Source organism: Malus domestica, chromosome 09 (genome assembly GCF_042453785.1).
Source record: "Malus domestica chromosome 09, GDT2T_hap1".
NCBI lineage: Eukaryota > Viridiplantae > Streptophyta > Magnoliopsida > Rosales > Rosaceae > Malus > Malus domestica.
The window spans coordinates 21527111-21540872 of NC_091669.1; the positions used below are offsets into that span (position 1 = coordinate 21527111).

At 39.8% G+C, this 13762-nt stretch overlaps 1 protein-coding gene across 2 annotated transcripts; it reads right to left on the reverse strand.

Annotated features, from left to right (window-relative positions):
- Positions 1-1381: 1381 nt before the first annotated feature.
- On the reverse strand, positions 1382-8339 carry LOC139188163 (uncharacterized). Of its 2 annotated transcripts, none has more exons than XR_011571385.1 (2): positions 7945-8339; positions 1382-1517 (listed from the first exon to the last, which is right to left on the reverse strand). XR_011571385.1 is itself a non-coding variant. In XM_070805308.1 (2 exons), exon 2 carries the CDS (start codon positions 6903-6905, stop codon positions 5415-5417), a length of 1491 nt encoding a protein of 496 aa, XP_070661409.1. In that variant the 5' UTR covers positions 6906-6915; positions 7945-8126; the 3' UTR covers positions 3792-5414. The 2 variants fall into 2 exon arrangements, 1 of the variants encoding a protein (XP_070661409.1); XM_070805308.1 differs by lacking the exon at positions 1382-1517 and adding an exon at positions 3792-6915 and having other exon boundaries at positions 7945-8126.
- Between the last annotated feature and the right edge of the window lie 5423 nt (positions 8340-13762).

The window sequence follows — 13762 nt, forward strand, 5'->3', positions numbered from 1 at the left end:
TGTGACTTGGGTTGGTGCTGCAGGATCCATGCTTTCCATCTTCATGACTCGGTCATTGGACTCGCAAATGATCCTGAAGCTTTTGCCGAACTAAGAGAGTGAAGATTGGCACTGTTGACGGTGGCGAAGAAGCTTCGGAAGCGCTGTCAATCTGTCTCTCCCCTTGCAGTGGTGATGCAGCAGCAGTGCGGGGAAGGCAGTGGTGGTGCAGTAAAGGTACAGTGGTGCAGCAGCAAGCGAAATAGGGCAGTGCAGTTTTGTACAAAGATTTGTGCAGTGAGGACGGCGATGCTGTGCAGCAAGGAAACAGTGCAAGGATGACAAGGTAGTGCAGCAAGTTCAACAGGCAGTATAGATGGTAGTGCAGTGAAGATGCTGGCAGTGCGATGGGTGTACGGCGGCTGTGCTCGGTGGCAGTACAACGGGTGTGCAGTGGCTGTGCTCCGTGGTTGGGCTCAGTGGCTGTGCTCTGGATTCTAGCTGGATCCGACATCAAGGTCACCTCTGTCTCTTACCTCGCAGCTGCCAACAACTTCAAAGACCGCCGTCAAACGACTAGCCGGTCGTGAAACTCGAAGCACCGTCTTCTCGGCCTCCTTGCTCCGCTCCTGATGCGAATAAAATAAGCACACAAATTAAACCCTCTTTTTGACAATTGTAGCAAAGTATGTAAGTAGGGATCGTTCTAAACCGGGGATTAGGAGGGCTTGCTAAAACCTCTAAACTGACTCAAAAACAAAAAGAAACAAAGTTAAAATGTAAACAAAAGATTTTAAAACAAGAAAGTAAAAGGGGGATTTGAGTTTGGTGAAGTTGAAAGTAAAAACGAATAAACTAAAAACTTAAATAGATTTTAAACAAATTTGGGTTGAATGGATAATGGAAGGCTAGCTAAGGGGTTCTTCTCCACACATGTCTTGCTTGCATACAAAATGATTTCCAATTGCATTTCAATAACTTATTAATTCTCAACGCCCCAAATTAACCGTGAATTGCATTAATTAACTCTCAGTTTTTCAACAAGTTATTAGATTGGATGATTGCATACGACAACCCAAAACATTCCCTACAAGTTCCCTACATGAATTGCATAATAGAGATACAAGCAAGAATCATTAAGTTCTATGAAAAACATAAGCATTGACGAGGCACTCGTTACTATGATTTGCATGAAACTTATGCCAAGAATTTACTTAACGTGATTGTGACTAGCAACCTTCACTACTTGTGAATATAAGTTCATAACGATTAGGTGAAACTCCCTTATATTCTAGCATTAAATTCATGCATGAAAATTAAGCGTGCACTCTCAACCAACATACACAAATTAGTTTTTATACGAACGGATAAGTAAATTGAATTCACAATTCAAGAAACGCAATTGGAAGTAATCAAATCATATAGCAAGCATAAACATGGTTTTGAATCCCCCCATAGCCAAGGGGGGTTTAGTTCCTCATTATTACAAAACAAAGATAAACAAATTTAACCATTGAAAAACAAAGGGAAGAAAGCACCTAAACGTTCCAACGATCCATGTTAGATAGCAAGCGCGTCCAAGGACTTTTCTCCTTCTCCTTGCCGCCACAACAAGGTTGGAATGATGTTGAAGGGTTGGTTATTTGGAGGAATGGATGGGAAGGGGTTTAGATATGTAGGAGAGGCAAGGAAAGGCTTGGAGAATGGTTAATTTCTGGATGATTTGAATGAGGTTGATGCCATGGTATTTATAGGAAGATGATGGACTTGTTTAACACAAAATGTTGGTGGAATTGAGTAGGTGAGCATGGCAAAGAGTGGGAATTGTTGGTGGGTTAGGTATTGAGTCATCCACTCACATGTCATGGTTAGCTAAGCATTGCATCATCCACTCACATGTCATGGTGAGCTAAGCATTGCATCATCCACTCACATGTCATGGTGAGTTAAGCATTGCATCATTACTCAAATTTCTGGTGGAGGTGGAAGTAAAAGCCACGGCATTGATGTGTTTTGAGTGAAGTTTTGGCCAGTCCTTCTAGAAATTTATCCCTTCTTGCAACTTGTATTTGTTTCACCAGATTTTTAGCATGTTCTTAGCCTCTTTTGTCTTCAAATTCGTCCATCCATCTTGCTCATATCATATGTAATCCATTCCAAGCTCAAAACTGCTCCAAAATGCACCAAAATGCACTTTCTTGCTACCTTAGCCCTTTGGACCTACAAACACACGAAAATGGCTTAAAGTACTAAAATAACTAAGAACTAATAACGTAAATGCAAGAAAACTAGTTAACTAAGTCGCATAAATATGCGTCTATCAAATTCCCCCACACTTAGCTTTTGCTAGTCCTCGAGCAAAATAAAACAAACAAAACATAACCTAACCTTCCAACATTTGCTACAGGGATTTCCAACGATACATAACATGCCAAAGATCATTATTCCCACAGATTTTAGTCATCCCTACTCTTGAGCATATACTTAATCATAGTTACCATTCACTAGCTCACATTTAATCGTTTAAAACAACATTATGGACGTAGTAACATGCCTTAGAGAATCCACTCAATTCCTTACTGGATACACTCTTATTTTCACACAGATTTTCTAACTACTCTCCCTATACTAAGTATATGTGAGAAGATTGATGTAAACATGGAAACGAACACTCACACATGTTATAAAAGAAGCAATTTTCTGGAATGATTAAGCATTTATAGATATGATCTCATGAATGGAACGCTACTACTTAGATGCGAGAACCAGGGACACCATATGCTCAAACCAATCCCAAACTCCACATATTGAAATACATAACACTCAAGATAGAAGTTAAGGGTTGTAACGGGGCTTGGGGAATGGTTAACAAAGAAAGGATAGGGAAAACAAACGTTCTTCAAGCATTAGTAAGCAAAGTAGTAAATTTGAGACTTAGAATTCACTTAGATTGCAGAAATTAACTTTAAAACACAAAGGGAAGATTTAAACAACTTCTTAGGGCCGAATTCATTGTTTTGGACCCTTTCTTCAACAAACAATATTTTGGAACTCTTTTTTTTTTTTTTTTTTTTTTTTTTTTTTTTACTCGTGCCTATGGCACACAAACTCACATGATAAACACTTCCCCCACACTTATTTTCTGCCCACATTAATCAAAAGGAATTCAATTTGAATCATGCTTACTATACTTTAAGAACGAGGGTATGGATAGTCCTAATCTAGGCTAGGTGAGGATGATGTGGGTTAACAAAGAAAAGGCTAAACAAGGTTCAATGGGGTTAAATTTAAACACATAATGAAATAGGATACACGACAATTTGGCTTTGGTGGTGGTCACTACACAACTTCATCTTGAATATGTGTTATGCAAATCAATAGCATGCTTTGAATGAAATGGGCATGAGTTCTAGCATTTGGAACTACATGATAAAACGCCTTCTAAGTAGTGACCAATCAAAGAATAATGAGATCATGCAACGACTTTAGAAGACAACAAATGCACAGATTATTAACTCTCCAAAGAACGTTAAAAGCTCAAGTCTCTCAGGGTTGTAGCGTTAGTTTGAGTTTCTTCCTTCAAGCATGTTACAAAAACTAATTTTTCTTTTGACTACATGTGAATTCATGAACTATAATTACAACTAAGCATAAACCAAAGAGCATGTCAAACTTTCATCCATGTTTGTAACTTACTTCAACAGTTATGCAATTACAAACTGAATCCTCATTATTGTGTTGGAAGGTACCCTAAGACGCAAACAAACACACAAAAACAACCCTTTTTGGGTTTTTAAAACAAATTTTTCAAATTTTTATGTGATTTTCGGATTTTTACTTCAAAACACACTAAAACACATCAAAACAACTTAAAAACACTTAAAAACAGCAAGGAACAAGTCTTTAAGTTCAGGGTGATAAAATCCCACGAATTTGCATCAAAAACACTTAGTTACCCCCCCACACTTAAATCAAACATTGTCCTCAATGTTTCAAGCATAAAATCACACTAGACAAAAAGAAACACACAAACAGCAACTACAACAACTAAATAGGCAGATTAGAAAGATTCAACAAAGAGAAGGGTTTAGGAGTGCAAATCTGGAATTGGAGTGATTCCTCGAGCTTCCTTTGTTGAATTGCATGGGTTGCCTCCCAAGTAGCGCTTGCTTTAACGTCGTACAGCCGGACGAAACTCACAATCATGCCCCATGAGTTCCCCCAACATGGAGTGGGTTTTCATCCTCTAACTCTATGAATGGAAGCGGATAGTAATTCTCCTTGATTGGGCCATTGAGCATCCTACAATCCATGTGAATTCTCCCACCATCCGGGATATGCTTGGGTACCTGCACCAAAGAAGGAAACCACCTATCAACTTTAATGGGCGTTGGATTTGGATTAGGTGGCTTACCTATGTGATGTGATGAAGTGGCAGCAATGTGAACATTCTTCCCCATGGTGCTTTCGGCCAAATTGGACATTTTGAGGGCAGTGGCCGTGTGGTCCTTATGCTTCACTCCAATTCCCTCATCTTGCATGGTTCTTGAAGCAACCTTAGGGGCTGAATGGTCCGTCCCTATCTTTTCTATTGTATCAATAACACAACAAGAACGAACAACGTTAGGAGTCTCAATGGATTCAGAAATTTTAAAACAAATCATATCACCACCAAATGCCATAGTTACTTCTCCTTTGGTTACATCAATCTTGGTTTGAGCCGTTTTCATGAAAGGTCGTCCAAGGAGAATGGGCAATGAAAGAGCATGATCCGATTCATCCATTTCAAGAACATAGAAATCCGCCGGAAAGATCAAATGGTTAACCTGCACCAAAACATCTTCCACAACTCCCTTTGGATAGGCATTAGATCTATCGGCCAATTGTATGATTACACCATCATTTTTCAACACTCCTAGATTTATAGATGCATAAACGGAATATGGCATAACATTTATAGATGCACCTAAGTCTAACATGGCAGATTTGAACCTAGTATTACCAATGACACAAGGAATGGTGAAACTACCCGGATCTTTGCATTTAGGAGGTAGTTTACGTTGTATTATGGCAGACACATTCTCACTAACCTGTACCACTTCTTTCTCCCGAAAACGTTTCCTTGTTGTACAAAGCTTCTTTAAACACTTGGCGTATTTCGGGATTTGCTTGATTGCATCCAAGAGGGGTATATTGACTTGAACTTTCCTAAATGTCTCTAGAACATCTTTTTCCTCATCTTCTTTCTTGGATTGCAAAAACCTACCAGGAAAGGGCACATTTAGTGGAAAGGAACTAGAAGAATTCAAATTTGGACTTACCTTGACGGGTTGAGATGGTTTAGGGGCATGTTGTGGTTGTGGCAAGGGTGGTTCTACCCTTGCCGTGGGTTGGGCTCCATGTTTTTCTTCTTGCAGCAGCTTTTCATCCTCTATTTAACTTGATTTTGATGAGTTTGGATCAGCCCCAACTTGCCTACCACTTCTCAATGTGATGGCCTTGGCGGTTTCAAATCCACCCTTTGGATTCACTATGGTTGAGCTAGGCAACTTGCCTTGCTCACGAAACTGCCCCATAAACTCGGCAATTTGTCCCACTTGCTTTTCCAACTCATCCACCTTCTTGTCCCTAGTTTGCATGCTCTGCGCCATAGAAGTTAGTAAATTCAAAATCTGATCATTATCACTAGAAGTACCTGACTTTTGGGCAGGTTGTGCTTGGGGTTGAGTTGGTGCAAACGGCTTTTGATAGAAACCCGGGGGTTGTTGCCTAGATCCGCTTTGTTGTTGGCCTTGTTGGGGTTCTCGCCATTTGAAATTTGGATGATCACGCCAACCAGGATTGTAAGTATTGGAAAATGGGTCATTCCTTGGTTGGTATTGGTTGCCAAATCCCACGGCATTGAGGGTCTCCCACCCTCCATTTTCTATCAACTGTGGGCACTTGTCCGTGAGGTGGCCTTGCATGGAACACACGCCACAAGCTGCCACGTTTTTCACTTTTGGACCTTCCACCACCTGAGAAAGCAAAGTAGTAAGGTTAGCCATTTGATTTTGAAGTTCGGTTATGGCACTTACCTCATTGACTTGATGTGGCCGTGGGTTACTCCTTTGTCCAACGCCTTCGTATTGTTGAGCATTCAACGCACGGTTGGAAATTAAAGTCTTTGCTGCCGTGGGGGTCTTGTCCACCAAGGCTCCTCCTGCCGAGGCATCTAGCATTTGACGTTCGATAGGTAGTAGCCCCTCGTAGAAGTATTGCAAAAGAAGTTCCTCCTTCATCTGATGCTGTGGACAAGAAGCAACAAGAGATTTAAAACGTTCATAATAAGTAGGAAAAGATTCACCTTCCTCTTGTTGAATTCCACTTATCCTTTTCCGTAGGAGGATGACTCGAGAAGTTGGGAAAAACTTCTCCAAGAAGGCCCGTTTCATGCTTTCCCATGATGTGACGGTTCCGGGCGCCAATTCGTACAACCAATCCTTCACCTTTTCCAAGAGAGAAAAAGGGAAGGCTTTCATCTTCAAAATACTCCCATCGACATTGACGGGGGTCATGCTCGAACACACCACCTCAAATTCTTTCAAGTGTTTGTTAGGATCTTCCATGGACAACCCATGGTACTTCGGAATGTGGTGTAACAAGCTTGACTTCAATTCAAATTCTTCTGTCTTTCCTTGGGCTGCTGTGGGGTATTGGATGCATAGAGGCGCAGCATTGTCCAATCCCGAGGCTGAAAGTTCTTTGATTGTTCGATTGTCCACTTCCATGTCTTTTTCTGTCTCCTCCTTTTCTTCAAATTCGGATTCAGAACTAGAACTAGGTGGACTAGGTTCTGGTACTTTCCTTTTCCTTCTCAAAGTTCGTTCAAAATTGTTGTCAAACTCCGATATATGTGCACGAACTGGTTGAGAACTACGAGTCATAAACTAGTACCTGAAATAAACAAAATCAAATAAAATTAAAACTAAAATTAAAACACACAAAAAAAAAGAAATAAAAAGAAACAATAAAGGGATTAGCAAAGTTGCTAATCCCCGGCAACGGCGCCAAAAATTTGATGCGAAATATATAAGCACACAAATTTAACCCTCTTTTTGACAATTGTAGTATAGATGTAAGTAGGGATCGTTCTAAACCGGGGATTAGGAGGGATTGCTAAATCACTTGAAAACTAATTTAAAAACATAAAAACAAAGTTAAAAATGTAAACAAAAGATTTTAAAACAAGAAAGTAAAAGGGGGATTTGAGTTTGGTGAAGTTGAAAGTAAAAACGAATAAACTAAAAACTTAAATAGATTTTAAACAAATTTGGGTTGAATGGATAATGGAAGGCTAGCTAAGGGGTTCTTCTCCACACATGTCTTGCTTGCATACAAAATGATTTCCAATTGCATTTCAATAACTTATTAATTCTCAACGCCCCAAATTAACCGTGAATTGCACTAATTAACCCTCAGTTTTTCCACAAGTTATTGGGTTGGATGATTGCATACGACAACCCAAAACATTCCCTACAAGTTCCCTACATGAATTGCATAATAGAGATACAAGCAAGAATCATTAAGTTCTATGAAAAACATAAGCATTGACGAGGCACTCGTTACTATGATTTGCATGAAACTTATGCCAAGGATTTACTTAACACAATCGTGACTAGCGACTTTTACTACTCATGAATATAAGTTCATAACGATTAGGTGAAATTCCCTTATACTCTAGCATCATATTTATGCATGCAAACTAAGTATGCATCCCTAATCAACATACATAAACATGTTATCAATCAAATAGATAAGTAAATCGAATTCATAACTTATGAAACGCAATTAAAAGTAATCAAATCATATTGCAAGCATTAACATGGTTTCGAATCCCCCCTAGCCAAGGGGGGTTTAGTTCCTCATTATTACAAAACAAAGATAAACAAATTTAAACATTGAAAAACAAAGGAAAGAAAGCACCTAAATGTTCCAACGATCCATGTTGGATAGCAAGTGCGTCTAAGGACTTTTCTCCTTCTCTTTGCCGCAACAACAAGGTTGGAATGATGTTGAAGGGTTGGTTATTTGGAGGAATGGATGGGAAGGGGTTTAGATATGTAGGAGAGGCAAGGAAAGGCTTGGAGAATGGTTAATTTCTGGATGATTTGAATGAGGTTGATGCCATGGTATTTATAGGAAGAGGATGGACTTGTTTAACACAAAATGTTGGTGGAATTGAGTAGGTGAGCATGGCAAAGAGTGGGAATTGTTGGTGGGTTAGGTATTGAGTCATCCACTCACATGTCATGGTTAGCTAAGCATTGCATCATCCACTCACATGTCATGGTGAGCTAAGCATTGCATCATCCACTCACATGTCATGGTGAGTTAAGCATTGCATCATTACTCAAATTTCTGGTGGAGGTGGAAGTAAAAGCCACGGCATTGATGTGTTTTGAGTGAAGTTTTGGCCAGTCCTTCTAGAAATTTATCCCTTCTTGTAACTTGTATTTGTTTCACCAGATTTTTAGCATGTTCTTAGCCTCTTTTGTCTTCAAATTCGTCCATCCATCTTGCTCATATCATATGTAATCCATTCCAAGCTCAAAACTGCTCCAAAATGCACCAAAATGCACTTTCTTGCTACCTTAGCCCTTTGGACCTACAAACACACGAAAATGGCTTAAAGTACTAAAATAACTAAGAACTAATAACGTAAATGCAAGAAAACTAGTTAACTAAGTCGCATAAATATGCGTCTATCAGCTCCCTGCAAATTCCTCTACCCACCATCCTAATTTATACAGAAAGAAATACAATTAAAAAAAAAAAAAAAAAAAAAAAAAAAAAAAAGAGGTGATGGTGCATCTGGCACCACGTGAAAAAAGAGGAATGGTGGATCAAAGATGGGGTACAGCCCCATGGCAGATCAAAAGTTTCTGGTGGTGCATGGGCACCATGTGCAGAAAGAAAAAAAAAATTGTAAAAAAAATAAAAAAAATAATAATTAAAAAAAAAATGATGGAACTTGGTGCATCCAGCACCAAAAGAAAAACAAGAAAAAAAAAAAAACAAATGCATAGAGAGAAATAGAAGGTCCATTTTATTTATTTTTCAGGAAATTTTTACATAAATTTGCATTATACATACCTTAAAAAAAAAAAATAAATAAATAAAAAAAATCAAATCAAATCAAATTTACAAGAGGGTATCTTCAAGGACGATCAGGTGCCGCCTTACCACTCGGCAGAGCTCCAGAAATGAGAGGCGCCGAAGGTTGACTGTTTGAAGCCACACCACTCGGCGGAACTCCAGGAAGAGGAGGCACCAAAGGTTGATCATGTGGAGCTTCATTACGCGGTACAGCCCCAGAAGACGAAGGCAAATGTTGTTGGAACAAACCCACAAACTGATCGGATCATATTTATATATATTTTTACTTCGAATTCACTCGTCTTTTCTTAGTTAGTTCCTTATATTTTTGAGCTATTTACGTTATTTTTGTGTTTATAGGATTTGTTATGCAAAGAAAATAAAAATAGAACAAATGAAATTTTATGTAATAAATTCGTCAAAACTGTCTGTGTAGATCAGCTTTTAAATTAAATTAAAAAAATATATATAATAATGATAAATCATGATGATGTTTGAAACATCATCATGATGGTTTTGTTTTGTAGAAGAAAAGAAAGGAACGGATGGAGAAGAAGAAAAGAAAGGAATAAAAAAAGAAAAGAAGGAATAAAAAAAATTAAAAGAAGAATAAGTGAGTCCACACATGAGGGATCCAAAGAAAGATATACGAAAGAAGAAGAAAAAGGAGAATCCAAGGCGTGAAAGGGATAGAGGCGGGAGACAGAGAAGACTTGAAAAAGTGGGAAATAAAATAATAAGATAGAGAGGAGAAAGCAGCTGGCAGAGACGAAATTGGGGGGGGGAGAGATGGAGCTGCCTTTGGCAGCACGGGGTCAGAGAGGATAGAGATACGTGAGGGAAGCAAATAAGAAAGAAGAAAGAAAAAAAGGTGAGGGACTGACAGAAAAGCAGAGGGCTGCCCTTTGGGCAGCGTGAGGCTGCGCAGAAATAAAAGGGACAGTGCGGCATGGCAGGAGAGAAGTGACGCAGGGAGTGAGGGCAGAAGCACAGAAACGCAGCAGATCTTATTCTCTCGGTTAAATCTTTCCAACTTATGATTAATTTTTGGTTTAATTTTAGAATAATGTGTAGCTAAATTTATTTTGGCTAGAGGTTAATTCAAAGCCATGAATATATTTGTAATATGAATTGATTACCTTCGGTTGTGATTTCATAAGTTGCGGATTCAATTCGTTCATCTACTTGATTGATAACTTATTTGTGTATGTTGATTAAGAGTGCACGCTTAGTTTTCATGCATGAATATGATGCTAGATTATGAGGGAGTTTCACCTAATAGTTACAATCTTATAATCACAAGTAGTGAAGGTCGCTTGAAAACGATCGCGTTGAATGAATTCTTGGCACTAGTTTCATGCTCATCATAGTAATGAATGCCTCGTCAACACTTATAGTTCTCATTGTGCTTCATGATTCTTGATTGTATCTTTATTGTGCTCATCACGTAAGGAACCTTTGAGGAATGCTTTGAATTGTTGTATGCGCTTTTCCATCCAATTCATTAACTTAAGGAGAACTTGAAGGTTAATTTAAGCGTATCTAATTAACTTGGGGTGTTGAGTTTCATAATTTATTGAAAGAACAACTGAAAATCAATTTAGGTTGCATATGTGTCATGTGTGGAGAAGAACCCTCTAGCTAGTCCGTCATTTATCATTTTACCTTAATTTTATGTTTTGTCAATTCTGTAATTTAATTAAGTTTAATTTACTTTTCATCAAAACCAAACACCTATCCATTATTAAATTATTTTATTTATTTAGTTTTCTTTATTGTTAGTCTTTTAATTTAATTTCCGTCCATTTCAGTTCCTAGTGTTTAATTTGATTGTTTTCATTATTTTGAGTTATCCTAAGTGTGTTTCGAGTTATTAGAGTTTTTAGCCTAGTTTTGTGTCCTTGAGTCTTATTTAATATTTTTAAATTAATTTAGAATAGATTAGCAATCCCTCCTAATCCCCGGCCTAGAACGATACCCTACTTACATCTATACTACAATTGTCAAAAAGAGGGTTTAATTTTGTGTGTTAACTTATTTTTCACATCACAAACCTCCGATGATCAAGTAAAATCTGACCATTAGATTCCTGCATCTGGTCAATTTTCCTCTTCATGTTTGTGGCATAGTCGTGTGCGAGCTTGTGCAACTGTTTATTCTCATGCTTAAGCCCTCTAATCTCCTGTTTGAGACTCATCACTTCAGCCGCCAACGATTCAACTTGACGGGTTCGAGCAAATAGGCGTTGGGCCATGTTGGACACAGAACCCGTACACTGCACACTAAGAGCCAGGGACTCCTTAACAGCCAACTCATCAGACCGCCTGGAAAGTAGTCTGTTATCTTTGGGAGTGACAAGGTTCCGGGCCACCACCGCAGCGGTCATATCATTCTTCATCACCGAATCCCCAACGGTAAGAGGACCAGTGGGGGATATGAAGGATGGGCGCCATATGTTGTCTGGAGAAGGCGGGACTGCCTCTTCACCAAGATTCAAGTCAAAACGACGGTCGGAGGGTCCAGACATTTTCAAAGTGTTGAAGGAAGAAGAGATCGGACAAATCAAGATCTTAGAAGTACAAGAGGGGAGTTTTCACAAGCGAAAATTCAAGTGTGCTTTGAAACGAACTACATGCCTCTATAAAAATCAGCACTCGACGGGATTTCAGAGATCGAAGAGGCGAGCTCAGAATTCGAAGAGGCCATTCAAAAATCGAAGAGGCAAGCTCAGAAATCGGAGAAGCATCTTGCTTTTCCAGACGCGTCGGCACCCGTCACACGCAAACTCAGCTTTGCGAAAATCACGGGCAATTTGTCGAAGCGCCAATCCCAGATATCGAAGAGGCGCCAGTCTTTTTCAGCCACGTCAGCACCCATCACACGCAAACTCAGCTTTGCGGAAATCACGGGTAATTTGTCGAAGCGCCGATCCCAGATATCGAAGAGGCGCCAGTCTTTTTCAGCCGCGTCAACACCTGTCACAAGCACACTCAGCTTGGCGGAAATTACGGACAATTTGTCGAAGATTTCTGATAAAGAAGAAAGCACGTGAAGCCATATAGATCAATCACGCATTGGTTGCCAACACGAGTGAAAGAATCGTACCTCTACAGGTATCAAAGAACTTCCTATAATTGTCTACCTTCGCCTTCCATAGCAAGGCAGACATACAGAGTCTTTCTTCATGTCCAAAGATGCTTTCCTAACGAAGCCTCTCGAGTCATTCAGTGTTCCTTATTCCTTGGGGTACCTCTGCAAGCCAATGACTCCAAAGCAAAAGTATCCCATATCACCAGGGTAGAAAGCAAGAGTATCTCATATCATGCACTCTCCTTGTCCTTTCCTTTGTCCTTGTTCCTACCTACAAAGACAAGGATAAAGAAAACAATATGCCGGAACTTCCACTCAAACTCGGGTAAGGAACCGACTGCTTGGAACCCTTCCCTGATTGCCTACCTAGCACTTCTCTCGAGTACTCGCCTTCCACTGCTGCTGTACTTTCAAAGAAGCTGCCACATCTGCCTGAAGAATAGATAAGGCAAGTGAAAATGATACCTTGCAGCATGTGGAGACAATGTGCAAAAGGAACAAGCAGAGAAGAATGCGGTCTGCACAGTCAACTCAGCAGAAGAGTCCGAGCTGAAGAACTCGAGAAGCTGCCACATCTGCCTGAAGAAACAAGCAGAGAAGAATGCAGCATGCACAGTCAACTCAGCAGAAAGAGTCTGAGATGAAAAACTCGAGAAGATGCCACATATGCCTGAGGAACAGATAAAGCAAGGGAAAATAATACATTGAAGCATGTGGAGACAAGTGTAACCAAGCACGTGCTGATTCATCCGCTACTTCGTTAAAATCAAAAGTATCTCATATCATCAGGGTGCAATCACTCTGGACGGTGGACTCGTTTTGACCTTCAAATTCTTGGGTCGACTTGCTAGGCGTTGTGAGCTGCACGTGTCGATCCACCACCCTTGAATCAAATCCTTAAAGGTCAAGTCACCAACCGGAAGAAGAGCCCATCAATCTTGAAGATCATACCGCTGACCAAACTGCTCAGGTGTGAATTAGAAAGATTGAACAAAGCAACAAGTCGTCATCTTCACCTCGTGCCTGCTTGCCATGTGTTCGAGTCAACCTTCAAGAATCAAGCCTTAATGGCCCTTGAAGAAGTTTCCAGCCAAATTCAACACCAAGCCTCGACGACCCTTGAGGAAATCACAAGTCCGATTCAAGATTAAGTGTCTACCACCCTTGAATCAAAACCTAGTTCAAGAACAAGCTGTGGAAAATCAACAATTGAAGGAATCCAGGAAATCCTTCAACCCAGTTCAAGATCAAAGCTGTGGAAGGTCAACAAGCGCAACAAAATACGTGCCGATTCACCCACTACCAAAGCCAAAGATCATCTACCACATGAAGCTCCTTGTGGTCCAATTTCAACCTTCAAGATCAAGCCTCGACGGCCTTTGAAGAAATTTCAAATAAAAGTTCAAGAACAAGCCTCAACGGCCCTTGAAGAAATTTCAAACGAAAGTTCAAGAACAAGCCTCAACGGCCCTTGAAGAAATCTCAAGCCCAATTCAAGATCAAGCATCAATGGCCCTTGAAGAAATCTCCAGCCCAATTCAAGATTCAAGCCTCG